Source organism: Leiobunum rupestre, chromosome 9, assembly GCF_980474605.1.
Source record: "Leiobunum rupestre chromosome 9, qqLeiRupe1.1.hap1, whole genome shotgun sequence".
Classification (NCBI taxonomy): domain Eukaryota; kingdom Metazoa; phylum Arthropoda; class Arachnida; order Opiliones; family Sclerosomatidae; genus Leiobunum; species Leiobunum rupestre.
This window is the reverse complement of record NC_143392.1, coordinates 27892819-27917425: the sequence shown is the minus strand read 5'-3', so window position 1 is coordinate 27917425 and position 24607 is coordinate 27892819. Positions and strand designations below refer to the sequence as shown.

The 24607-nt window shown below is 37.1% G+C and overlaps 3 protein-coding genes across 5 annotated transcripts in view; 2 read left to right on the top strand and 1 right to left on the bottom strand.

Annotated features, from left to right (window-relative positions):
• Positions 1–3753: 3753 nt before the first annotated feature.
• tral (LSM14 family protein trailer hitch) lies at positions 3754–7002 on the bottom strand. Of its 2 annotated transcripts, none has more exons than XM_090158990.1 (9): positions 6668–7002; positions 6321–6371; positions 5829–6028; positions 5585–5726; positions 5276–5515; positions 4948–5178; positions 4742–4877; positions 4480–4679; positions 3754–4418 (listed from the first exon to the last, which is right to left on the bottom strand). In XM_090158990.1, the coding sequence occupies exons 1-9, from the start codon at positions 6738–6740 to the stop codon at positions 4354–4356; spliced, it is 1338 nt and encodes a 445-aa protein (XP_090015116.1). In that variant the 5' UTR covers positions 6741–7002; the 3' UTR covers positions 3754–4353. The 2 variants fall into 2 exon arrangements, with proteins under 2 accessions (XP_090015116.1, XP_090015117.1); XM_090158991.1 differs by having other exon boundaries at positions 5853–6028; positions 6668–6995.
• A 121-nt stretch (positions 7003–7123) lies between these two features.
• LOC149927052 (uncharacterized) lies at positions 7124–13285 on the top strand. The gene is made up of 14 exons (XM_090158989.1): positions 7124–8529; positions 8974–9129; positions 9204–9311; positions 9382–9561; positions 9627–9725; positions 9792–9911; positions 10074–10286; positions 10343–10627; positions 10700–11204; positions 11275–11405; positions 11469–11594; positions 11681–11737; positions 11798–11914; positions 11988–13285. Exons 1-14 carry the CDS (start codon positions 7171–7173, stop codon positions 12147–12149), a joined length of 3618 nt encoding a protein of 1205 aa, XP_090015115.1. The 5' UTR covers positions 7124–7170; the 3' UTR covers positions 12150–13285.
• Positions 13286–13585: 300 nt separating this feature from the next.
• The window catches only part of MYPT-75D (Myosin phosphatase targeting subunit 75D), a 36929-nt gene continuing 25907 nt past the window's right edge, over positions 13586–24607 (top strand). Inside the window, exons 1-2 of one of the 2 annotated variants that reach the window (XM_090158135.1) lie at positions 13586–13754; positions 23437–23817. The gene's annotated coding sequence lies outside the window, so the exon portion shown is untranslated. The remainder of the gene's footprint in view (positions 13755–23436; positions 23818–24607) is intronic. The other variant, XM_090158136.1, reaches the window with a different exon arrangement.

Below are 24607 nucleotides of genomic sequence, written 5' to 3'. Positions count from 1 at the left end.
GGGGAGGCGGGCTTCTCAGCTAGTTTCTTATAATTGTGGCTCAAATTTAGTTAACGCAAAACCTTATTACACTTTGATCTTAACGAAGCTGAATTATTATTAATTGAATGAAATATTATGTTATTTATCACATTATGATTGATTTAAGTAGTAGTTCTGGTTCACTTACCAATGAGCTATTCGTTGCATTTTTAAAAAAATTATAATTAAAGTCAATTTTTGGTGTTAAAAATATTTTTGGAACCCCCTTGGAAATCAGCTATGCTGAAGGGGATATCCTCGGCTGCTGTAATAATTTCAGACAGTAACAAGATGTCACGGACATTTAAGTACACACTATCCCTCCGATCTTATAACTATATTTTATATATTAAATTTAAATTTCAACAAATTTTCAATCATCTTGTACATTAACACCAGAGGAATTTTATCGAAAATGATTTTTTTCGAGTTACCTGGTTCTGGAAATAAGGTAGCGAAACACGAAAGTGTTATTTTAAATTAGTTTTAAGGCGAACCGAATTTTTCGAGTTACTCGATTTTGGAAATAAGGTGGCGAAACATGAACGTGTTAATTTAATTTAGTTTTCAGGCAAACCGAATTTTTCGAGGTACCTGGGTTTGGAAATAAGGTATCGAAACGCGAACGAGCTAGTGGCACCTAGGAGCAACAAACACAAGGAGAACGCAGCTAGCCTTTAAACACGCTAACGAAGGGTTGTGTACGAATTTCATTGGACGAGCGTCACGAGCCTTTACGATGAACGTTTTACGGGCGGGGGGGGGGGGGAAGACAATTTCCTAATTTTCCCCTTCCGACGGCAGCAGGCGCTAAAGCGTCTAGCCAATGAAAAGCGTACACACGAAAATCCACGACTTTTGACGGGTTGCGTTCTCCTTGTGTGGGGTGTTGTGTTTGTTGCTCCTAGGTGGCACCTATAACAATAGACGCTTCAATAAATCATCCTTCCAGGAAATCGCCAAGAAGTAATATTTCCGAGAGCCAGGACCTGCAAGGCACTGTTTATATAATTTCATCTAAAACTTTAAAGCTGGTCCCGCTCTTGGTCCACCAAAATATTAAAGCTAAAGTATAGCCAAATCTGGTATACGAAATTCAAATATTTCAATAGTGCGTACGCGGGTTGTTGGTCCCGAGAATTGGCCAGAATTTTCCCTTAAAATTTTTTTATGCAACCGAAAACGTAGTTCAGAAATAATCAGATATAATACAGGAATCCTTGCTAAAATGTTAAAAGAATTACTCTGCCCTACATTTCAGAAACGCATTATCTCCAAAAAAGCTGTTTTCGAGAAAAATCGCTTTTTGTGATATTTATAAAAAATAAGAAAATTAAACTAACTAGAAATGAGGAAATTAATTGATTTGGGGTATTTTTTAACGAAGATTCGGAATATGACATTACCAATGACTTAAATTACTTGGATGTTGGAATAATGCGACATAATGCGTTTTGAACGTTACCAAAAGAACAAAATACTGCGCAGAAACGCATGATTATAAACACATAATGCGTTTCTGCGCAGTAAATTCCAACTCCTGAGTCAAAACAGAAACGCATTAAATGCAATTTGTTGCATTTCTAATTATAATCGGACGATTCCACAAAAATCGTGATTGTCAGAGTACCTAGGCTTAGTTATAAGTTAATTTTAAAGGAAAATAATCAAAATAATTAGTAAAGAATAACTTAAGTAAAGTCACTATCTTAACATTATAAATATATTATCATAAGTTAAATAAGTAGTAAAGAATAAGTGGAGTAAAGTAACTATTATCTTAACATTATATATTATCATAACTTAATTAAAAAATATTTAATGATATTATCATAAGTTAATTATAAATAAGCTTAGTATTAAAATAAAAAATGAAAACATTTTATTTGTTAAAATAAATATTCTTAAATAAGGAACATTTTGTTCACAGCATAAAAACTATTATAACTAATTTACATTATAACATAACATTCTATATAACGTTCTATTCTTCGGCCAATCCACGACTCTTTAGTAAGTCATCGCTATTGTGGTTTTCTGGCAGCTCCATCCAAAATAATCTATGAATCACGGGGATTCGACAAATAATTTCCTCAATTAGTTTAGCTTTCTTGGAAGGATTAATTGCCCATTGAAAAGTAGTCGGAAATGAACGAAAAACATTTAAATAAGACGTTTGCGTGAAGTTCCATCCCTTTGTCCCAAGTATGCCCCCTTTAAGCGCAGGTATGCCCATTGAAAAGTACTCGTAAATGAAGTTAAAACAATTTATTATCAAGTTTTATTATTGAAATTAAATTAAATCATTTTAAAGTAATTTAAACTGAATAAAAATGTCGGTAAAATGGATAAAGATTCAAAACCTTGCGCGAAAATTAAGCTAAAACGCTTTGTATAAGCTGGCCAAGTTTGTTCTTATCTTAGCTAATGGTATGCCCGTGCTGTAAAGCATGGGCATACCATTAGCTAAGATAAGAGCCAGGCCGATTTGTATAAGCTACGAAAATTTCTGGCCAAGTTCGCTCCTATCTTGGCTAATGGCATGCCCGGTATGCCGGTATGCTTTTTAGTAGGGGCCCCAGTGGGATCCTAAAACTAATCGAGAAAGTCTAGCAGACAATGCTATCGCGTTTGAAAAATTTATCGGACCAATTCCAACGTTACGTCCTAAGCAGATGCTTATCTCCTGCACGATAATGCGTTTCTGCGCGGTAATTTTGAAAATTTGGCTTAAAAATGCGTTTTGGCAATTACAATATCTTGAAATCTAGGAGATATAAAAATAAATGGATTTGAAATTAGGAATCAGCGACTTAAAATTAGTATAATAGGTAGTGAAACTCAAAATCTCAAAATTGGTCGATAATGCGTTTCTGAAATGTAGGGCAGTACTGTTAAGATTGTTTTCCACTGGCGCGCGCAACGACGCGTTGCGTCGTTTCTCAGCTTTGAAACGTTCAAACGTTTTTCCGCGCGTAAAGAAAATAACATTATGACGCGCGCTAATGGAAAACAAGCTTATCACTTTCTAATATAATATAGTCAAGATTGAACGTATGAATTCAATACTAAGTAATAATTTCAGTAATATTAAAACAAATTGCACATAATTTGGAGTTCTCATAATTATTTTCCCTGATTTTTCTGGAAAATTTTCATTTTCCCCGACTTTTTGTTTTAAATAAATTTCACTGATATTTCCAGGTTTTCACTGATTTCCATGTTTGTATGAAGTTATGAACCCTGTAATATTCAACCAAGTCGCTCTTAATATAAAAAGAAGAAAAATTTAAGGCAAATATCGCCAAAAACCACTGAAATGGGAAAATGATTAGCTTCTTGTTCTCAGATTCCAAGTACGTAGAACGGGCTACCGAGGGCATGCCATACCATACGTTTTCGATTGACATATCATCGCCCCTTCTAGGCCTTATTGTTGAAGTTTTGTGGAATACGGCAACAGTAGCATTGGCTCATGGACGCAATATATTACATTGCGTCCATGACTGACTTCACTGTACATGGGCCCAGTACACACTAATACCTTAATAATATTTAAGCTTTTTACACACAATCTTAAGTTAAATAAATTACAATATTCTTTCTCCAAACCAAAGTTTTATTGAATGATATATTTACAATTACTGGTAGATAAGGCCAAAAGAAAGTTTTGGTTTTTTTCACTGGGAGTTTCATTTCACTTTGTAGAGGAACGCATTAATACTAAACATCTATTCTTAAGTCTTCCTTTTTTTTTAATATTTTCTCTTAGTACACAATAAGACCACTAATTATACAAAAAAAAATTAAATATTCTGGATTAACCCTACTACATAATCATTCGGGGTTTTCCTAAAAACAACAGCTTGAAAAACCTTTACTCTTTTATATATATAGTATATATATATAAAAAACTGAATCAAGTTTTTCAATGATATAGTAAAGCTTTTATTTTGTTATACCTTATTAGTGAGGAGGGGAAATTTTGTATATTAAATTTTTTACTCCTACTTTTTTTTGTCTTTTTAAAGGTAGGGAGGTAAATAAAAAATATTAGAAAATATATTTCCATTTTAAGGGATAGTTGAAGGTAATAATTTCGCTTCCCAACAACTATCGCTGGAAATTCCAGTGTATCAAAGAAAAAATTATATGCTAAATGTGCGTAGCTTCTTTATACCCCCTTTTTTAAAATAGAGAAAAATTCGCACTTATTCCATTCTTTAGAAGGAAACTTAAAAAACTGTTCAGGTACTGCAAAAACATTTTTTGCCAGTCTTGAGATTGAATTTTGTTACAAAGACTTTCATTGCGTTTGAAGTCTTATTTCCATCATACACCTTGGTTCACGGGTTTGCTGCGGGTTTGGGCATTAGATGACTGGTTATTATAACCACCTGGAAATGGGAAATTTAATAACAACAGTTTTCCAGACTTAAATTAACCGCTAATACACACCTGATCTGTTTACTCCTCGTCCACCTCGTGACTGACCACCAGAGCCGCCTCTACCCCCTCTGGAACCACCTCTGCCTCTGTTATAGTAACCACCACGTCCACGCCATGCATTTCTCCTCATCCAATTGTTGCTTTGAGACACACCAAAGGTTTCAGAGTTTAATTTACGCTCCTGGCGCCAATCAATACGCTGAAAATTTCTTAAAAAACCGGGATGTTTAGTTTATTTGTACATTTTCAAGTATCGCTTTAAATTAATTACCCCTTGCTTCTCTCCAGAGCTTCGCAACTAATGTTGTCAAAGAAAGATTTTTTTTTGTCATATGCAATACCATCTTCTTCCTCGTGGCTCTCACCAGGCTGGGTTTCATTTCCAGAGTCATCTTTCTTTTCATCTTCTGCATAATATATGGTGATAAAGATGGTTAGAAACATTTAACTTTAAATAATAAAAATCATTATGCGTACTCTGCGGCTCAGCGGGAGGAACCGAGTCATCAATTTTGGTCTTGGCCAATTTACTCTCAAGCTCAATAAATTCAGCATTAGCTTGTTCAAAATCATAGTCATTCTCAAATTTGAGAACTTCTTTGGCTCGGGAAGAGTAACTCTGTCCGGGTTTGTTCTGTTGGCCAGATGGTCCCCCACTGGACTGACTGTTAGTTCGGCCTCCTCCTCTACTCCTCCTGGCAGGACCTCCTGTTAAAATTTAAACGCAAAATAATAAGTTCTAATAAGGTGAAGAATCCCCACTCATCAGGTAATAAAACCAAGTCTACATTTGCCAATAACTCACTTCCTCTGGCTTGAGGTCGTTGGTTTGTGGCCACTGGGCCTCTACGGTGCTGATTGGTAGTATTAGCCTGTGAGGGGACAGATTTACGAGGCTCTTTGTGATCGTCATTTCCGCGAGACGAGATATTTGCCATGTTAGATCCAGACACTTGCACACCTTGGTCAATGGAAGGGCTTTTTCTCAATTGAGATTGACTTTGTTGGTGTTGAGGAGTTGGGGTTGGAGTTCCTGACCTGGACCCTGAGAAAAAAACAAAACCAAAATAAGTAAAAATGTATCAAAGGCTTAACGCTTAAATATCAAATTCACCAGAATTTTGAGACGCAGCTGACATGAATGGTTGTGGTACATGTGACATGGTTGGATAGCTTTGGTAAGGGGGTGCGGCACCAATGGGTCCGTAAGAGGGTTGGTTGAAACTTGGGAAACCTCCAGACACTGGAGCAGAATGCTAGGATAGCATTAAATGAAAAATAAATTAAATGGATCTTATTTTCTTCAATAAGCTTTCCAATGAAATAAACAAAAAGCTCGTGGGACATTAGTACCATACCTGAGAAACAACAGATGAGTTTACCTGGACAATGGCGGGGTCATTAGGTAATCCGCCTGTCAAGGTGGGTTGAGGCTTAGGAGGCTCACAGACATGCAAATCTTTGATGTCACTGGCTCTGAATATGATGTATTCATAGACTTCATCTCGAGGTGCTACTGGTCTTTCAGTGGGGCGGTCTTCAGTACCAAAAGAACGAACTAGAAAATAAAGTCATTACTTAGCATACAAGGGCAAAGATCAATCCATTTGATGGAAAGTTTCAACATCCCATAAATTATTAAATTAAAGATTAAAATTACTTCATTTTATGTTAAGCACAGTATTAAATAAAAAACTAACACTAACAAAAGGGCAAGGGTCAATGGTTAAAGGAAGCCATTTTAGGTTGTCATAACAAGTTAGCTAGATTAATTTATTTGAAATATTAAAATTTTAAATTATAATTAAGATTAGTCTCAAGAAAAAAATTACATTAAAACAAATAATTACCTTTTGCAAGAGCAACAGTACTCTCTTTCGTATCTATGGTGTATAAGATTCCTGATAGAAATATAAAAATGATTCAAATGTGGGTAAAAGACAAAGAAGTAAGGAGGGGGACCTTAAGGTTGAGCCCCATTAAAACTTAATTAAAGGAAATACGCGGTACTTCAACTAGGCAGGATATAAATTTTTCAAAGGAACAGTGGAATATAATCTTTAAAATACACGGAATAATAAAGGCCAACAAGATAAGAGGCTTGTGGAAAACCGAATTAAATATTCCTTCACGACGAATGTCAAATTATTGGAAGTTTGGACTGAATGCAAAATTACATAGAAAAAAAGATTTTTACCCTCATATCGAATTTCCGACTTCGAAATTAAACTTATTTTACTTCCAAGATAAGGTATTCCACCGCCACTCATTTTAATTTTTATTGTAGAAACGAATAATTATGATGAAAATGGATTCCTCTCGTCACGTAATCTCTTCTTCAACTGAGAGAAAGCCCCGAAACCAGCGCCATTTTATATGATAGAAACTGCTCCAAAGAGAAGAGTAGAGGCGCTGCAGTCGACCCCCTTTATGCAAATTAGTCATTTGTAATTTTTGTACATATTTTGGCTTAACAGCTTATTACTTAATTCCAAATGTAGAATCTATAATAATATTAAGTAAACGCGTAGAATAAGCCTAGAAGTATTGAGTTATAATGTTTCATTAGTAAAATTTCATAGTGTTTTTCGGTATTTTCAGGAAAAATTCAACCCGCGAAAAGGGCTGTTTTCCCCGCGTGACGCCTAAAAAATGAGGTCGAAGCACCCAGAATGCATCTCGTAATCACACGCATGCGCCATGAAAATTTCAGTTGAGAACTGGAAAATGGCGTCAGCCAAGTCCTTAGAGGATATGCTCTCTTCGGAAGTGGACGAGTCCGCCGTTAGCGCGATAGTTGGGTCCCTAGAATCGCAATTATCTTCCCCAAACATCCATATTCCTAGTCAGGATATATCATCGAGTACGGTGTCCACTAACCACATCGGTGGACCGTCCGTTTCCGAAGGTGGTTTGCAGCAACGATTGCACGATCCACAAAAACACGGCAGTGTCGGCGGTGTAGTGAACTTGAACCAGCCTCAAGGAAGCGTCGTCGTCTCCAACTCCGCGAACACAAAGTCCCTAACTTCGAATTCCCAGATCGTGGGACTTAATTCGGTGGTTTCGGCCGCGTCTTCTACTTCCAACCCAGTAATGGTAACTTTAGCCGGTGCCTTACCCGCCAGCGGCTACATCAATCAAGTGACAGGTACGGCTCAACAAGCTTTATTGAGTACGGGCATCGCGGTCAGCCGATCGGGGGTAAATAATGCGGACATCAAGATCGTGTATTCCCCGCAACCCACGTCGGCCCAATTTACTAATTCTTTGAATAGTAACTCGGTGATACAAACGCAAAGAAAAACAGCCGTACCGAACGGGAGCGTGGGCAATATTTCAAACCTTAACGTTGTTAGGCCTGGTGGTCAACAATCCGTGAACCAAGGCTTAGCCCTAACGACTATAGTAACCCCAGTGATAGCCGGTGCTTCAATAACCTCGACCCCGGGAACTCCTGGTGGTGGTATGGCTGCTATGCAAAATTTAGCCAACGTTGCCGCTCAACAACAACCCATTATTATATCTAGTTCTCAAACAACTACAGGAAGCCCTAACTACACCCTCCAAGCCCAGTTGAACTCTAAACAGTCGCTAGTTGGTCAACGCATTACAGTTAGGGAAGAGTTAGAACGGAACAAGCAAACGTGTAAAGGCCACTCTGTTTCGAAAGACAACAACGGCCCTTCCTTGCAAACTGATAGTAGTGGTACGCCCTTGGCTGGTTCGTTGATGGCAGTGCACTCCCATGTAACTGCGCATCAATCTCCCAATTTGATACAAGCGCCAAACGCTAGTAGTTCGCCAGCTGTCATAACTGTATCCAAGTCATCGCAAGGTCAACCAGTTAATGTTGTAACACAAATGGTAACAAATCCGGGTCTAATACCTGGGATGCAAATTGTAAACATGACACCAGGTAGGGGCAGTGGACAAAACATGAATGTGCAGAAGACTTTAGCACCTAGGATGGTCATTGCTGGAAATCCAGTTAGGTTAACCGCCTCTCCACAAGTGATAGCAGCTGGAGGCCGCCATGCTGCACCAGTTGCTGGACAGGTAATATACTTTGTTATTAAAATTAACTTACAGCAGTATCTTGGGAATCTTATTTTGGTATAAATTTGACCTTTTCTCATATTCATTCTAATCAGCTACTACTAGAAATATACAGTTTTAGGTTTTTAGTCCAAAATTGAGAAGAGTTGCACTTCACTGTTCAATTATTTAAGAATAACTATTAAGTTTTAGTGACGTGTAATTCTCTTATCAATAAAGAAGTATATGTGTTTAATATATAAGTATAGATTAAACAGATCTTTGAACCTAGATATGCTTTTATAGCATAAGTTACTTTTCTACTATGTTTTAAGTTTCGTGAAGTATCGTAGTTTGGTTTTCATGTGCCAATCCACAATGAGTTTAAAAGTTAAATTATTTTTTAATTATTTTATTGACATCACTATTGAAATAAATATTTTGAAAATGAAAATTCCTTTTCAGAATACAATAACATTACAGTCAGGAATGGTCAGAGGAGCTCTGCTTTTCAAGACAGAGAATGGTCAATTTCAGGTGCTAAATGTGGCTCAAGGGATCACTCCCACAACACAATCAGGAGCCATCTCCAGTGGAGCCACTTACCGACTTCAATCAGTTGTATGACACGCATTTAAAATGGATTCGTAGGTGACTGATTATTAAAGTAGAGTAACACTACTTTCCATTACCAGCCTGGACATCAAGGAGCAATAAGAACTTTAACACCCCAACAAATTGTAACTTCTCTTCCGGTTTCTTCCGCTTCTGGGGTTAAAACCAGTCAAATTCATACTGTTCATGTGAGTTTTAACTTTTAACAATAAATAATCGATTGGATTGTGGCTTATTATTATTTTTTTTTGGTTTTAGACCACTTCTGGGGGACCTCATATGGTTGGAACGGTTCTTCAACATGGTCAAGGTGGCTTAAATTTGGTGACCACGGTTTCCAGCCATCACGGTACCAATAGCGTAGTCTCTTCACCAACAATTATTCATCAGCAGTCGCATCAACATCAACAAATTAGTCAACACGGAATGCCAGTTAAGGTCCGTTGAATAATTTATTTTCCAAATAGCTAAAATCAAAGTTAATTAATAATTTTCTTCTCTAGGTGGCTGGAACGATATCTTCAACAACAAGTAATGTTACTCAACCTTTAAGTATACAAACAACAACAGCCAATAGCCAATCTGCAACTACTCCTTCTCAAGTATGTGAAATTTTTGTGTTTTTTTTAGTTTGTGCTGTTTTTATATAAAGCTTTTTTTTTTTAAAGATGTCCCCAAACACTGCAAAAAAGAAATGCAAGAATTTTTTGTCTACATTAATTCGTTTAGCAACTGACCAGCCGGAGCAAGTTGCGACTAATGTAAAAAATCTGATACAGGGTCTCATTGTAAGGGCTTCTTTCAACTTTGTGGTCATTTGGATGTTTTTATTTCCGTTATCACTTTCATTCTCATTGTCTTCTTGTGTTTCTCGACTTTTATTTTATAATTTTTTTTACAAATTAAAGCCACTTTGATTTTTGTCAACGATCCTTAATTTTCTTCGATAGGATGGTGCCATTCAACCAGAAGATTTTACTAACCAATTACAAAAGGAACTTAACTCTTCTCCGCAACCGTGTTTAGTTCCATTTCTAAAGAAAAGCCTCCCGTATTTGAGACATTCCTTAATGACTAAAGAGCTTACTATTGACGGCGTCCGACCACCGGCCCCTGGTGCTGTAATACTTCCACCAACTCCATCGGCCATCCCGCAAATTCAGGTATTTTTGGAAAATAAATGTTTTCCCCATCATAGAATTGAAACGATAATTTATAGATTACACAGACTAGACCATTAGCGCCACCCACGCCTAATACAGCTCAAGTAAGGGTGATGGCCCCATTAGCTGGTAGCAGCGCTTTAACAGCCCAGTTATCGCAACCGGCTGGAAACCCAGGTCTAATAGCTCAACAAAGGCTATTAACGGTACGTACCGGTACTAGAATGGGATTGCCTAATTGCGGCATAATAAAACAGCAATCTAAAAGCACCGAAAACTTTTGCCAAAAGGTTCAAAACCAACGGCACACTATAAAAGACCATCAAAATACCCAATTTAGAGTAAGTTTGGCAATATCACTTAGCTTTATAGTATATTGCTATTTTTTATTTATGTGTGTTTGTAATTTACAGCCTAGATTACCCATTGGGGTAACTCACACCAAAAGTTTACTGGTTACGTCATTGGCTAGTCCGAAAACTACGCAAACTAATTCTGCCACATCTTTTGCAACCGCAATTCCGACAGTCATTCAAACCAGTACAACCGCAAGTGTTGGGGCTATTGCCGCAGCAACTTCGTCCAATCAGCACATTATTCATTCTTCAGCCGCAACAGCGTTGCTTACATCCCCCGCAACTGTCGGAATATTACAATCAAAATCTAAAAGTTCAGCCTCTGCTTCATCTTCTGCCGGAAGTTCGAAAGAAAGAGAAAAAAGAAACTTTGCTTCTCTAAGCTCTAGCAGAGATGATGATGACATAAATGATGTTGCAGCGATGGGTGGCGTTAATTTAATCGAAGAAAGCCAGAGGATATTAGCGGCTAATGCTGAAATAGTCGGAACTCAAATTAGATCTTGTAAAGATGAAAATTTCTTCCCCACTTCTCCTCTTCAACAACGAATTAATGCCATTAGTACGTTAGCAAAGTTGGAATTTGTTATTGTACGGTAGATAGGGTCTTAAATCTGATTTTATTTGTGTAGTATCTCAACATGGCTTAGAGGAAGCCTCCCCTGAAGTAGTCTCTCTTATATCTCACGCTACCCAAGAAAGATTAAAAACTTTAGTGGAAAAACTCGGTGTCATTGCCGAGCATAGACTTGAAAATATTAAAGTAAATTCTTGTACATTAGATTCAATATTGAAAGAACCCCAATTGAAACTACTTGTTTTGTAGAACGATCCTCGGTTTGAAGTTACGCAAGATGTGAAAGGCCAACTTAAGTTTTTAGAAGAGTTGGATAGGCTGGAAAAAAAACGCCACGAGGAACAGGAAAGGGAGATTTTACTTAGGGCTGCGAAGGTGGTGTTAGGTTTTTTTTTCTCATAGAAAGTTTATTTTTGTTGAATATGTGTGTACTGAATTTTAAAAACTTATTTATAATAAAGAGTCGGTCAAAGTTAGAAGATCCTGAACAATTGAAATTAAAGCAAAAAGCCAAAGAAGTAAGTTTTTTGGTCAAGTAGTGCCATTTTATGAACAAGGAATTAATGAAATTTTATTAGATGCAAAGAGCGGAGTTGGAAGAAATGAGGCAAAGAGAAGCGAATGCAACGGCTCTCCTAGCAATTGGGACGAGAAAAAGGCAAAAGATTGAACTAGGAACACCCGGCTCTAATCAGGTACTGAATAGTAGTATTTTAGTTTCTTTTACCATCATTATTACTTGTATTAAAATATTAGTTGATTTTCCAGCCTGGCTGTAGTCCTAGTTCATCAACCACAAATTCTTCCGCTAAATCACAAGTGATAAGGCCTAGAGTGAAAAGAGTAAACTTACGCGATCTTCTCTTTCTCATGGAGCAAGAAAGAGAAACTGTTCGGACTCCATTTTTGTACAAGGCCTATTTTAAGTGAAAGTAACCCAAACTTTAGGTTCTCTTTTTTTTAACCCCTTGCGTTATCTTCTGTAAAAAAATATCAACTTTCTGGCTTTGAAAGAAAAAAAAACAATTATGGCTAAAGTAAAATTTACGCATATCTGTGAAAAATATTTAAAAAAATCACAAAAAAATATAAATTGTATAGTTAAAAAAATGCGAATATATAACTTCAATTTTACCCCTTTGTGAGACTCGAGACTCATTATCATTTTCACTCAGCAGTTTTAAATAAAAGGTCAGAATGTTTGGTCTCATGATAGAAAAAAAACCAAACAAGTTGAATTGACGGACTCTTTTAAACGATTGATTTTTCATGGAAGTGAAAATGACCCAAAAATACAATTTGCGTTTTTATAATAATTCACGTTTTGTGGTCATCATTTGTGTTAATGACATCAAAGTGACGTCGCTTTAGTTAAGTATAGGAAAACTGGCTAAAAAGTGGTTTTTAAATAGTATATAAATAGGTATATAAATAATTGCGTATAAAAAGGGATTTAATAGCTAATTAAAGGTTTGGCCCTAATTTTTGGATGAAATTATTTAAATAGTTTTATAAAGGTTTATTAGTTGATGAAAATGTTACTTATTGGGGTAAAAGAGGAAATAATGTATTATTTTATACCTCTGTTAATGAGTAATGTTTTTTCAAAAGAAAGGTTTATTAATGAATTATTATGTTCGCTATATTATATAAGAAAACTTGTCTAGGTGGAACGTTTCTTTACAAAACTAGTATTAACTTAAAAAAAAAACTTAATAAATCAATAAAAATTTTGTTCGATAGTTAAAATCATGTTTAGATTTCTTATCAAAGAAATCTATAATGTTCAGCTTTGATAAGGAATTAACACTATAAATTGCGTTTTATTTGAAAATTAATTTTCATAAGGGTGGAAGACCATAACAAATTTTTGGGGCGCGATAAAGTTCAATTTGTAAAGTTTCGTGTTTTTGCAAAAGTTGTACACTTTTGTATTAAACTGGATGCATTTTTTCTGTGTAACTGAAGAAATACATTGTATATAAAGTGATGTAAATATTATTGCTAAAATCTTAAAGCAATGAGCAATTATTCTAGGAGAAAAATTCGTGTTAACTTTGATACAATATGAAAAATGAAATTGTTTAAAAGTATTTTAAGGCTTTGTTCTGTTAAATGTAGGCAATAGGCATATTATTTGCCAGAAGTGAATTGGTACGTTTCCTTCTGATATAACCAAAATACCCCTAATATTTTGGAGTATTTTAATCCACATTTAAGCCTATATTAAGTAACCCCAAAGTAATTTTGTACAGGATCCTACAAAACCATAACAATTCCTTTTTTTTTGGCGCCACAAGCGTAGAATCGTTTTTGACCGCGACTACAGCGCCACCGTTTCCCCCCTTTCATACCTTTACGGGGCTTCATTTTCGTTCAGGAACAAGTAGGTAGGTTTATTACCTTGTATTCTCTTCAGTGTTATTTTTACGGACGCGTAAACATTGACGGCACTCACCGCTTGTCCGTTTGACGAGTACGAGTTTCATCTGGCAAGGGAAAGGCCCGTTAAGTTTCATATTTGAAGAAAAATGTGTAAGCTATTTTATATATTTAAATTTTTTTTTAATATTATACGGTGTCTTCAAAGTTTTGAAATTGAACATAGCTTACGACGTTTTTAAGCGTTGGGAAAGGTATTACAAAGTTTAAGAAATAGTAGACCAAGGCTTAGTTATTCATAGTAATTTTATGGAGTAATGGTAAAATGGTTATTAATTTATTAAACAAAATTGAACTTACAATGATAATTTTATTAGATCTCGCAGTATTATTATTTTACTTTTATGCTCATACACTCGCACCAGTTTGTGTGAATTTGAATTTATCCTATGTTAGTTGTGGGCTTTCAGTGTACCACAGTTGTCTGAACATTTAAACTTCGAAATCACTGTAATGCCAGGCAATTTGCACCCTGTGGGTCAATCTAAAATTTCTTAGTTTGCTGTTGTGGTATTCAAGTGAGTGAAACTATGATGTCAATTCATTACCTAATACATATCCATAGGGGTTAAATTGGCCCTTCCAGTTTGTAAATTTTACAGGCCACTCTAATTTCAAAAGTAATGAAATAAGAGTTATTTTAGGGGCTATAGAAAGCTTCTTTACTTCATGTCCTTGGAAAATCATTTCGGAGGGTGCAGATAAGTGTTGTTTGCAAATTCTCCATATTAAGGCCCATAGATATGACAGATAAAACTTTAGGCTTATCTCACCTTACTTCAGGTAAGATAAACGAATTGTATTTCATTTGAGTGGTAATAAATCCCATTCAAAAATGCCAGTACCAGTACCCTACTGTAATGCTATAATTAAACTGAAATTAGAGCCTTTGAATATTCCCCTAGAAATTTTTAAGTTAAAATTTAAGGAAATGTATAAAAGAACTGCCTTTATCTAATCAGAATTGAAATAAAAAGTTCCTTGTCGTTATAATGTAATGTAAAGTTGACGGGCCCTTTTAATGGTTAATATTAGACTAGTTCCGTCTGAATAATGAGTCTGCACACATTTTGACGTCTCTAATCAACGGAACTATTCATTTTTATTTCCCCATCTGTCAGCACAGAAGTCAACATTGTCAAGAAATAAATCTCTTGTCTATGAATGGAGTGATATGGCGGAAAAATATCCTTGCAATATCATATTGCAATCTGGCTACTTACGGTTAAAGAAATACCATGGTTAAAGAAATACCATAGCGGCGCCTGTAGCAAAACTTTTATTACTCTGAGAATTTTATGTTTAATAACTCTTATTTTAAAAGATTTCACAAATAAAATCTTGACAATAGATTTTTATGCTATTAATAGCCTAAGAATGGTGTACTCTATATTTCCCACAGGTCAATTTTCTCAAAACTTAATTTTTCAAGTTATTTTTTTTACTATTAGTTATTAATAAACTTAAAGATAAGATTCTTTATCATTTAAATTATGTCCCATAAAACTGAGGTGATGGATGGGCTTATAGATTGAATTTTCTCTCCGAAATTTTATTATTTTATATGAAATTTGAATTGTGTCCCTTAGTCTCTGTAAGCCAGAAATCCTCTCTTAGTGAGTGCCAAAAAAATATAGTGTCACTTTGGGCTTTCCAATATTTTCAAGAGAGCAGCTCTCCGTAAAATGATATCCCCGCTACCCAAAACACGCCCCTTTAGTCGCCGCTATTTCTTGAGATGGAAGGGATGGTCAGAAGAGAGGGTGAGCCCCTTAAATCCCCCCAAAACTGGGGAAGGCTATTTTGGATCCCACGCTCCAAAGTAATTTGCATGAAATCGTTGCGAAGGCTTGTTGGGTTCGGTTTAGTAGCGCTGGGGGAAAACTTTAACTCGACGAGTTTTCTGGCGGCCCAACTTTTCAATCTAAATTCATCCGTTGTAGAAAATCCGGATTGTAGAAAACGTGCATTGTTTTTGAAATAAGCTCCCTTTTATATAAGCAAGAATTTTAAGGGCTTAGTTTGATTAAAAATAGTGGGCGACGTCGTATGCGAAACATAAGATAATTGTACACTTCTATGTAAAAAGAGGAATTACCCTTTTAGACCCAAATTGAAGTTTACATTTTTGTCATTTCATGTTGTCGTTTTTTTTTTCGTCGTCTTGTCCAAAGCCCTTCAATAATAGATTTTTCTCTCTGTTTTTCCTAGTACGGAGAGTAACCTTATTCCTGGTAGTTATCTAGTCCCGTATCTTTTTGGGGAAGAAGTGACAGGAAAAAAAATTAATCATTGATGCGTCTTTAATTAGAGAGGAACTCCACGGACATTTTTGGTATCTTTCGTGGCTTAACGCGTTTATTTGGATACGATACGGGAGCGCCTATATTTAGCTAGGGTGTCAGTTCGATAAAGTAAAAAGAAATAATATACCCATTTTCGCGGTAATCGTGTTTCCAGATCGCGTCCTTCTTCTATTAGCGGACATTTTCTTTTTTTCCATCACTTTCCGAGGGCTTATGTAAGTTTCGATCGCTGTACGTCCGTCTCCTGTCAGTCTTCATTTATTTAAATTCCCTGGGACGCAATTTCTTAAGGGACATGCGAGGGCACTTAGTTACTCCGTATCAAGATTGTATTTATACTAAGGGAAGAACGACTATTTTCATCATTTCTCAATTCACCCAACGGTCTGCAAGTATGCCCCTCCCCTTGAAATCAATCATATCGGCCCGGCATATGATTGGTTCCTTAAAACTGACGTTTTCCGACGCGATTGAAACATACGTGTTTCCTTTCCCACTTTCGAGCTGTGGGGGAACTCAACATATATATTATCCCTTAGTTTAAACACACTTCTTATTCTTCACGTGCAAATATTTTACTGAGAGCTATTCACAAGACAGACTGCATTACGGACTTTGTCGCCGTTTTGCGTCCGTTTGCTAACGCGTCACGCGTAGCCTTTGACAGCGACTCGCTAGGGGGAGATTTTCTTGTGATGACGTCACTCCGTTACTAGCTCTCCGTAAAATATTCCCCAAAGTGACAAAATTATAGAATAATATCATAGACTTATGGTCTAAATTATTACATTCTTGACTGTGTATATTATGAGACCGAATTGGTATGACCTTTCCGTAGGCCTTAGACAAAAATCTCTCATTTACCGACATTTCGGACCTTACGAGGCCCGTAGCCACGGCCCCCCCCCCCCCTCAAAAATAAATGTTGCCCCTCAAATGAAATTTTTATTTGCCCCCTCCTGCCCCCTCAATTTAATCCATTCCCCCTCTAAGAATATCCTCTGCCCCTTCATCTTTATTAGTTTTTTAAACTTCTATTCGTTGAAATTTTCCTTTCGGACCACTTGTCTTTGTCTAAGGTTTAGATCGTTATTTATAGGTAACTATTTCTTAATAAAATACAAGTTGTAGAATGGTCTGTTTCAGAAAGCAAGGTTTTTTTGGTCGAACACCAAAAACATTTCACGGCGCCACTTTTATTAATTTTCGAAATTAGGTAACGAAAAAATGTGCCCCCTTACAAAAAGCTACTGCTTCCTTAACGAAATGTTTCTGGTAGGCACTTTGCCTAGTCTTGCCTTATGGATAAGGCGGCCCTGGGTATGACGTCATTCAGACGTAAACTCTTCATTTAGTATAACCATTAACTTGGTAATATGATTAGTAATAAATTAGATTTAGGCAGGGCAGTTTCCCTGGATTTCAATTTACCTTGCAGGTGGTAGATCTTCAGATTAGGTAAGATGAGGGAGGGATAATTCAGTGATAGCGGAACAAACGCGCAACTTGTTTAAGAAGATAAATCTTCGTCTCCAATCACGTCATTAATTTCCCCCAATTAATTTTCACGGGTGAAAATTTCAGTGGTTTTAAACTAAATGTAACCTACATTTTTATCCCCATTTTTTATTATTATAGATATGGTTTTAATTTGTCCCATCAATTCATTAAATGTCCGATAGGGAATTTGAAAATGAGTTTGAAATTCGGGGAATTAGGGAATTTAAAATTGGGCCTAAAAGTCTCGAGAATTCGAAAATGGGGCTAAAAATCCGGGGAATTTGAAAATTGGGCTAAAGGTTTGGGGAATTTGAAATGGGTCTTAAAGTCCGTGGAATTTACTGTTGATGGCAAATGGAAAACGGTTACTAAAATAAATTAAAAAAAATGAAATTTTGGATTTAAGTTAGGGAAATTCTATGGGGAAACCTGGAAAAGTCGGGAAAATTGAACTAAAAAACTGGAAAGCCTGTGATTTCTGTAAACGTTTATTTCGTGACTATAATAAACACGATAATACACTTGTTATCAAAGTACGTCATTGATACGTTATGGTGTTGCGATAAAAGACCAGTAGAATTGATCCAGAGTTATTTGCCCTTAGAATGAACAGCGTTCAGTAATTGAATATATTATATTCTTTCTCAAAGTCTGGACATTTCTCTTTCAGCCTTAAAAAGGGCCACTTCCGGCTAGGCCGCCCTTTTATAGCGCTGATGAACCGGAATTGAGGGGGCAGTTAACCCGTGGGAGGGTCGCCGTTTGATTCGTACTAGAGATCCTAGTCACTAGTGACGCTAAGGCGACTTTGGCCTAGGCTTAGCGAGATAAAAAAATAACCAGTGTTATTGCTCTTTTGCCGCGCGCGTTAGCGGCTAACGGGGACTCGGGGAGGCCGAAGGCTCGTATATAATTCTCTCCAGTGTACACGGATTTTTGCTAAGCCTTGGACGCGAACCTTGGGTTATTAATTTATTAGTTATTTATCTTCTTTATCCGCGTTATCGCAGTCAATTTACGCTTCTACTTTTACGGTCGGTTAACGATTTGGTTGCCGTAGAAACTAAGTCATTTGTCATTATTCTAGCTGCCTAAATCCTCAGTGAAAATGAAAATTATTTCAGCTCTCCAGCCCCCAGGCCGTGTATGTACCCCTTCGCTGGCATAGCCGCTTAGAACTCCGCCGATTCCATTCAGCACCTCATTTACCGCCCGTCGACACGCTTTGTACCGTACCTTTTTCAATTGTTCTTTTCTAATTAGTTCCAATCCGGCCGATTTTAATTAACCCAGCAAATAATTAAAGACCCGTTAACCCTGATTTTCCGCTACTTGTACATGCGTTTCGGAAATGAAGGATGAATTATCGTTTTAGAAATTCTGTGACGAGCTTTTTGTTCGCATCTTTCGACCCGATTTTTAACATTTTGTTTCTGTAAGTTTCTCCTCCCCCAGTCCTTTATGTAGGCCTTGTCTGTTCGATAATATCGAAGTTCAATAATCTTTTTGTTGCCACTAGTAATAATTAGGCGAACAAAACGTGGGGAAGAAAAAATCATTTATTCTGTCTTCGTTGCTCGTTACCGATTCTATTTTTGCTAAGAGGTATGAAGAGGCTTTACCTGGGCTGGGAGGATCAACCGCGTGATTTTTCTGGAGGGGAGGGAAACCCGCTAAGCCTCTGCTGCAACAACTTCTGTTTCTGATTGTTTGTGAAAAACAGCAGTTCGTAATGACACGAATTCATGGAGAAAATAGGTTGTTTTCCTTTGGGATTTTTATACGCTTTTCTCGTTGTTTCTCTTGCGCAGAAAATTGGGGGAAATAAGAGTTTATCGTTACATCACGCGTCTGAACGTCCAAGGCTTAGACCTAGAAAAGCTCAAATGGAACCGTACGCGGTTACGTTCCAACTCCCGGCGTTTAAACTGTCTAATATCGTCGCTATTTCGTTGGGATATTTTGGAACTTTTGAAAAATCGTTCGTCCGTGAACTTTATTTTTTTCCATAAAAAATTTAAAAAGGGAAAATTCGCGTTCTAAATTGAAGAGAAGTTGAAAAATAAACCATTTATTTTTTCCGTTTTGCGAATTTAACGATTTTTGCGTTTAGCCTCTGTTAAATCAAAGTTATTTTGGATTGTTTACGCCTTGGGCGATACTGTGGAATTAAGGACGATTGACCGGATTCGGCTATTGTTGTTTTTTCGGCAATGCTCGGGTCATTTCATCCGCTCGCGAACTCTGGAATTTAATCTATCCGTCATGACAGCGGACGTTTTATGTACGTTTCGGAGACCCGGGCTGTCGAGGGTGAGACATTCCTCGCCATGGACAGAGACGTGGGTGGAGGGCGGCAAATCGGTCGTTATTAGCTGCCTATTTTGGACGGGGTTGCCACAGGTCAGTGAAATCAGGGATAAGTCGAGGGAATTTTAAATCAAACTTTAAATGTCGATAAATTTGTAAAATATCTGGGAATTTTGAAATCTGATCTAAAAGTCGGGGAATTTAAAAAAAGATAAATTCGGGGAATTTTGAAAACTGATTCGAATATTCGGGGAATTTTGAAAACTGTTACGAATATTCGGGGAATTTTGAAAACTGTCGGGGGATTTTGATAAATCTGATCTGAAAAGTTTGGGAATTTTGAAAACTGATCTGAAAAGTTTGGGAATTTTGAAAACTGATCTGAAAAGTTTGGGAATTTTGAAAACTGATCTGAAAAGTTTGGGAATTTTGAAAACTGATCTGAAAAGTTTGGGAATTTTGAAAACTGATCTGAAAAGTTTGGGAATTTTGAAATCTGATCTGAAAAGTTTGGGAGTTTTAAGAATTTGTATAAAGTTGGGTAATTTATATCTAAGTTAAAAAAAATCAATGTAAAGGTAGTGATAACATAGCTATTTCAAAGTGAAAAAAATTATTTACTTGCGATAAGCGTAAAATTTAAAGTTCCCAATTTCAAAATGTTTTGCCCGTAAGGGAGTATGAACTTGCATATTTGTGGTTTATCAACGAATTTTAACAAATTAAGAGATGATTGGCTTTAGTTGCGTAGTTATAGTTTAGTTATAGCGTGTTAGCAGACATTTTCTCTTTTATTGTCAGTCAGGGAATTTTATCTTAAAATATTGTGGCAACCATGTCGTATATATATATATATATATATATACAGGGTCTTTTTTTTGCTCGGAAAAGTGTTTTTTTTTTCAAAAACTATTTATAGTACCGATTTCAAATTTGGAAGGTCAATTCTCTATACCGGGGGACATCAGTTTGAGAAATTTGAGCGTTTTCGGTAATGTTTTTCACCAATTTTGAAAAATTATTTTTCGACCACTAGGTGCGAGATAAAAAATTTCTATTATAAAGTTGTAGGCCGTCATCGAAAACCCTTAAAAATTGTTCACTCGACGAAAAACAATTTATTTATCAGTGAAAATTCGAGCTTGAAAAATTTACAAGTTGGTGAAGCCAAATTACGATTGTTTGAAACGATAATTGAAACCGAATTACCTAATCCAGTTGAAACTTTGGTTAAAAAAACGACCGGATTTAAAAAACACGAGGCTATAGGTCAATCCTAAACATGCATTGGGTATTTAAAGGAAAACTTTGGGAGATTATTATCAGTGTTTGATAATATTTCGAACAATGCCTCGTTATTCAGTAGCTGAGCGTACCGAGATAGTTGCCATTTACTATGGAGAAGCAGCGCAAAACCTTAGAAGAGTGACTGAAATCTTCGCAGAAAGACATCCAAATGGAGCACCATCTGTAAATACAGTAAGACGAGCAATTCACGATTTCAATCAATTTGGTAACTTGCAACCTAGGTTTCGCGGATTGGGTCAACCGGATTTAGACTTCGAGAACAATGTACTCGCGTACTTTGTGGCATATCCTCGTCACAGTTGCGCTAACGCCGCTGCTGATTTGGGTTGTTCTGCAAATCGTGTGTGGAAAATTCTTCGTAAGAATCGCTATCACCCATACAGAGCTACGCTCCACCAAGGACTAATTGACGGAGACCATCAAAGACGTTATGAATTTAGCAACTGGTTACTAAATGCTGTCCAAGAAGATAGACAATTTTTGCGCCATGTTTTGTTCTCCGACGAAGCGTCATTTTCTAGAGATGGGCCCTTTAATCATCAAAACAGCCATCTTTGGTCTGACATCAACCCACATTGGGGTTTTGAATATCATCACCAGGTTCAATTTGAACGGGTCAATGTTTGGGTTGGACTTGTTGGAAACCGTTTGATTGGTCCCTTTTTCCTGCCGACGAACCTCAACGGCCAAAGGTATTTACATTTTCTACAGAACGAACTGAGTGACGCAATCGACGACCTTCCATTGGCTGAAAGACGTCAGTTGTGGTTTCAGCAAGATGGCGCCCCTCCGCATTTTTCCCGGCAAGTAACTGAGCACCTCAACAACGAGTTTCCTGAAAGGTGGATAGGGAGAAATGGTCCAGTGCATTGACCAGCAAGGTCACCTGACCTAACACCGCTGTATTATTTTCTCTGGGGATTCGTTAAAGCAAAGGTATACGCCACGCCCATTGAAACTAGGGAGGAACTCATTAGACGAATAATCAGTGCTTGCCGAGACGTCACACCAGAAATGGTAGAGAAAGCGTTTGAGAACTTAATTGTCCGCGCACAAACCTGTGTTGCAGCCAATGGTGATATTATTGAAAATGTTTTGTAAAAATGTATGTGAATAAAATATCTGCATTTAAAAACCAAACGTGTACATTTTTTCAAGTGTGAAAACTCTACTACGTTTGTATTAGACTTGTTCCCTTTTCAATTATCGTTTCAAACAATCGTAATTTGGCTTCACCAACTTGTAAATTTTTCAAGCTCGAATTTTCACTGATAAATAAATTGTTTTTCGTCGAGTGAACAATTTTTAAGGGTTTTCGATGACGGCCTACAACTTTATAATAGAAATTTTTTATCTCGCACCTAGTGGTCGAAAAATAGTTTTTCAAAATTGGTGAAAAACATTACCGAAAACGCTCAAATTTCTCAAACTGATGTCCCCCGGTATAGAGAATTGACCTTTCAAATTTGAAATCGGTAATATAAATAGTTTTTGAAAAAAAACACTTTTCCGAGCAAAAAAAAAGACCCTGTATATTTATATATACAGGGTTCGTACGCGACCTGGAAAAGTCAGGGAATTTGAAAATGTTTCCAAAAGGTCAAGGAAAAGTGAGGGAATTTGAAAATGATTCCCAATGGTCAGGGAATAGTCAGGGAAATTTAAAATGGTCCAAAGTAGTAAGGGAATTTTAAAATTGTCCAAAAAAAATCCGGCAAATAAATTTTTGAAAAATGTATTAAGAATACATAATTAACATTTTTCAAGATTTTACCTTAAAACATAAATTTAATCTACAAAAATGGACAGGGAAATTTGGCAATTTAGTCAGGGAAAACCTGGAAATTTCAGGGAATTTAATTCCGGAAATTTGTACGAACCCTGATATATATATCGCGACTATCCTAATAGTGGTTTTATGTATCTTTTTCTTCAATATAATATTCTTCGGGACGAAATATATCCTGCTGTAATAAAGGAATGAGTGAGAAATGTTATGATAACAAAACTAGACGGTCATCGTCTTTTAATAAAACGTGGCGAGGTCAAAGAGCCGAGGTAGGAAGGTCGGTTGCCTTGGGCTCGGAGAGAATCATTTTGCCACTAAGGCAGTTTGCCTCTTGTTGGGGTGGTTCGATCTCATTCATTGAAATAAGCGTCGATTTTGCAAAAAGGCCGCCGATGCTATTGAAAAGAGTTCCTTCCTTCCGTTTCTAATGATCAGTAAAAGGCGAACGGGGGCGAGGGTAAGATTTTCTTCCTAAGTGCGAGGATGTTTTCTATACGATTTCACCGTTCCTAGTGTATATACGTATAAATTAAGCGATTTTTTTTTCATTTCTCGTACGTAGATTGATATCCCCAGAGGGCATCGAAGGTCAACAGAGCGTCCGAACTTCCTCTCTCTTCCCCCATCCTTTCCCCATCCTCTCCTATTCCTCCCGAGCTTCTCTCTCCCGTTCTCATCCTCCCGTTGTCATGGCGACCGCAACGTCTCCTCATTCGCTACAGTTTCGCCGCTGCCTTTAAGAATCGTCGAATTCCCGAAGGATTTTGCACATGGCCAGCTGCCCCCGCTTCGAGTGGACGTATCGAGAGATTGGACGTTCTCCGACACTCGGCCGATTTCGCCCCTTGACCCTCCCGCTCTCCACCAGCCATTATCGTCAGAAATTTGACACTTTGCGGATGCGATCCAAGCCCGTGTGCGGCGTGATTACGTACCAATTACGGTAAATATATATATATATCTCTCTCTCGCTAGCTTTTCCCCCTTATTCGCGCTTGCTTCTAAAAGCTAATGCTCGGATGTTACGTTGCATTCGGGCTTTAATAAGCGACGCGGTTAGACACGCTTTGAGAATATAAGGTTTCTTTTAACGCTACTCGCCTTTCGTCTTGTCCCTGGAAGGGAGCTTTCTTCGGTGACTTCACACGCCGATGTAAGGCGTGTGGAACACTTTTACAGGCGTGTTGGTCTATTTTGACCTATTATAAACAGGGTTTTTTAAAGGTTGCGTCAAAATTTTAAGGAGTTGTAGGGGTGAGTTGAGAAGTATGCCTGTTTTTTTCCATATTTACCTACGATGAGTTTAAAAGAGCGCCAGAGAGCTTCAAAGTGTGGCCTACTAGAACCTGGAAGTAGGTGCAACGAGCGCAAAACCAAGCAGCAGGGACTTTAAATACTGTTTTAAGTTTACTTTTTTACGCTGATTACCTCGTTTTTTTTACAAAGTCCTTTTTTACCTATCACTCGGATGTTCGCGTTTCCCTGCTGCTTGGTTTGGCGCTTGTTGCAGCCTACATCCAGGGGCTAGTAGGCCACACTTTGAAGCTCTCTGGCGCTCTTTAAACTAATCGTAGGAAAATGGGAAAAAACAGGCATACTTCTCAACTCACCCCCTTCAACTCCGTAACATTTTTACATAACCTTTTGAAACACCCTATATATTATTTTGTAACTGTAGGATCAATAGGCGATGCCGAACAAGATCGGTGGTCACATGATTTGCTTACTTTCAG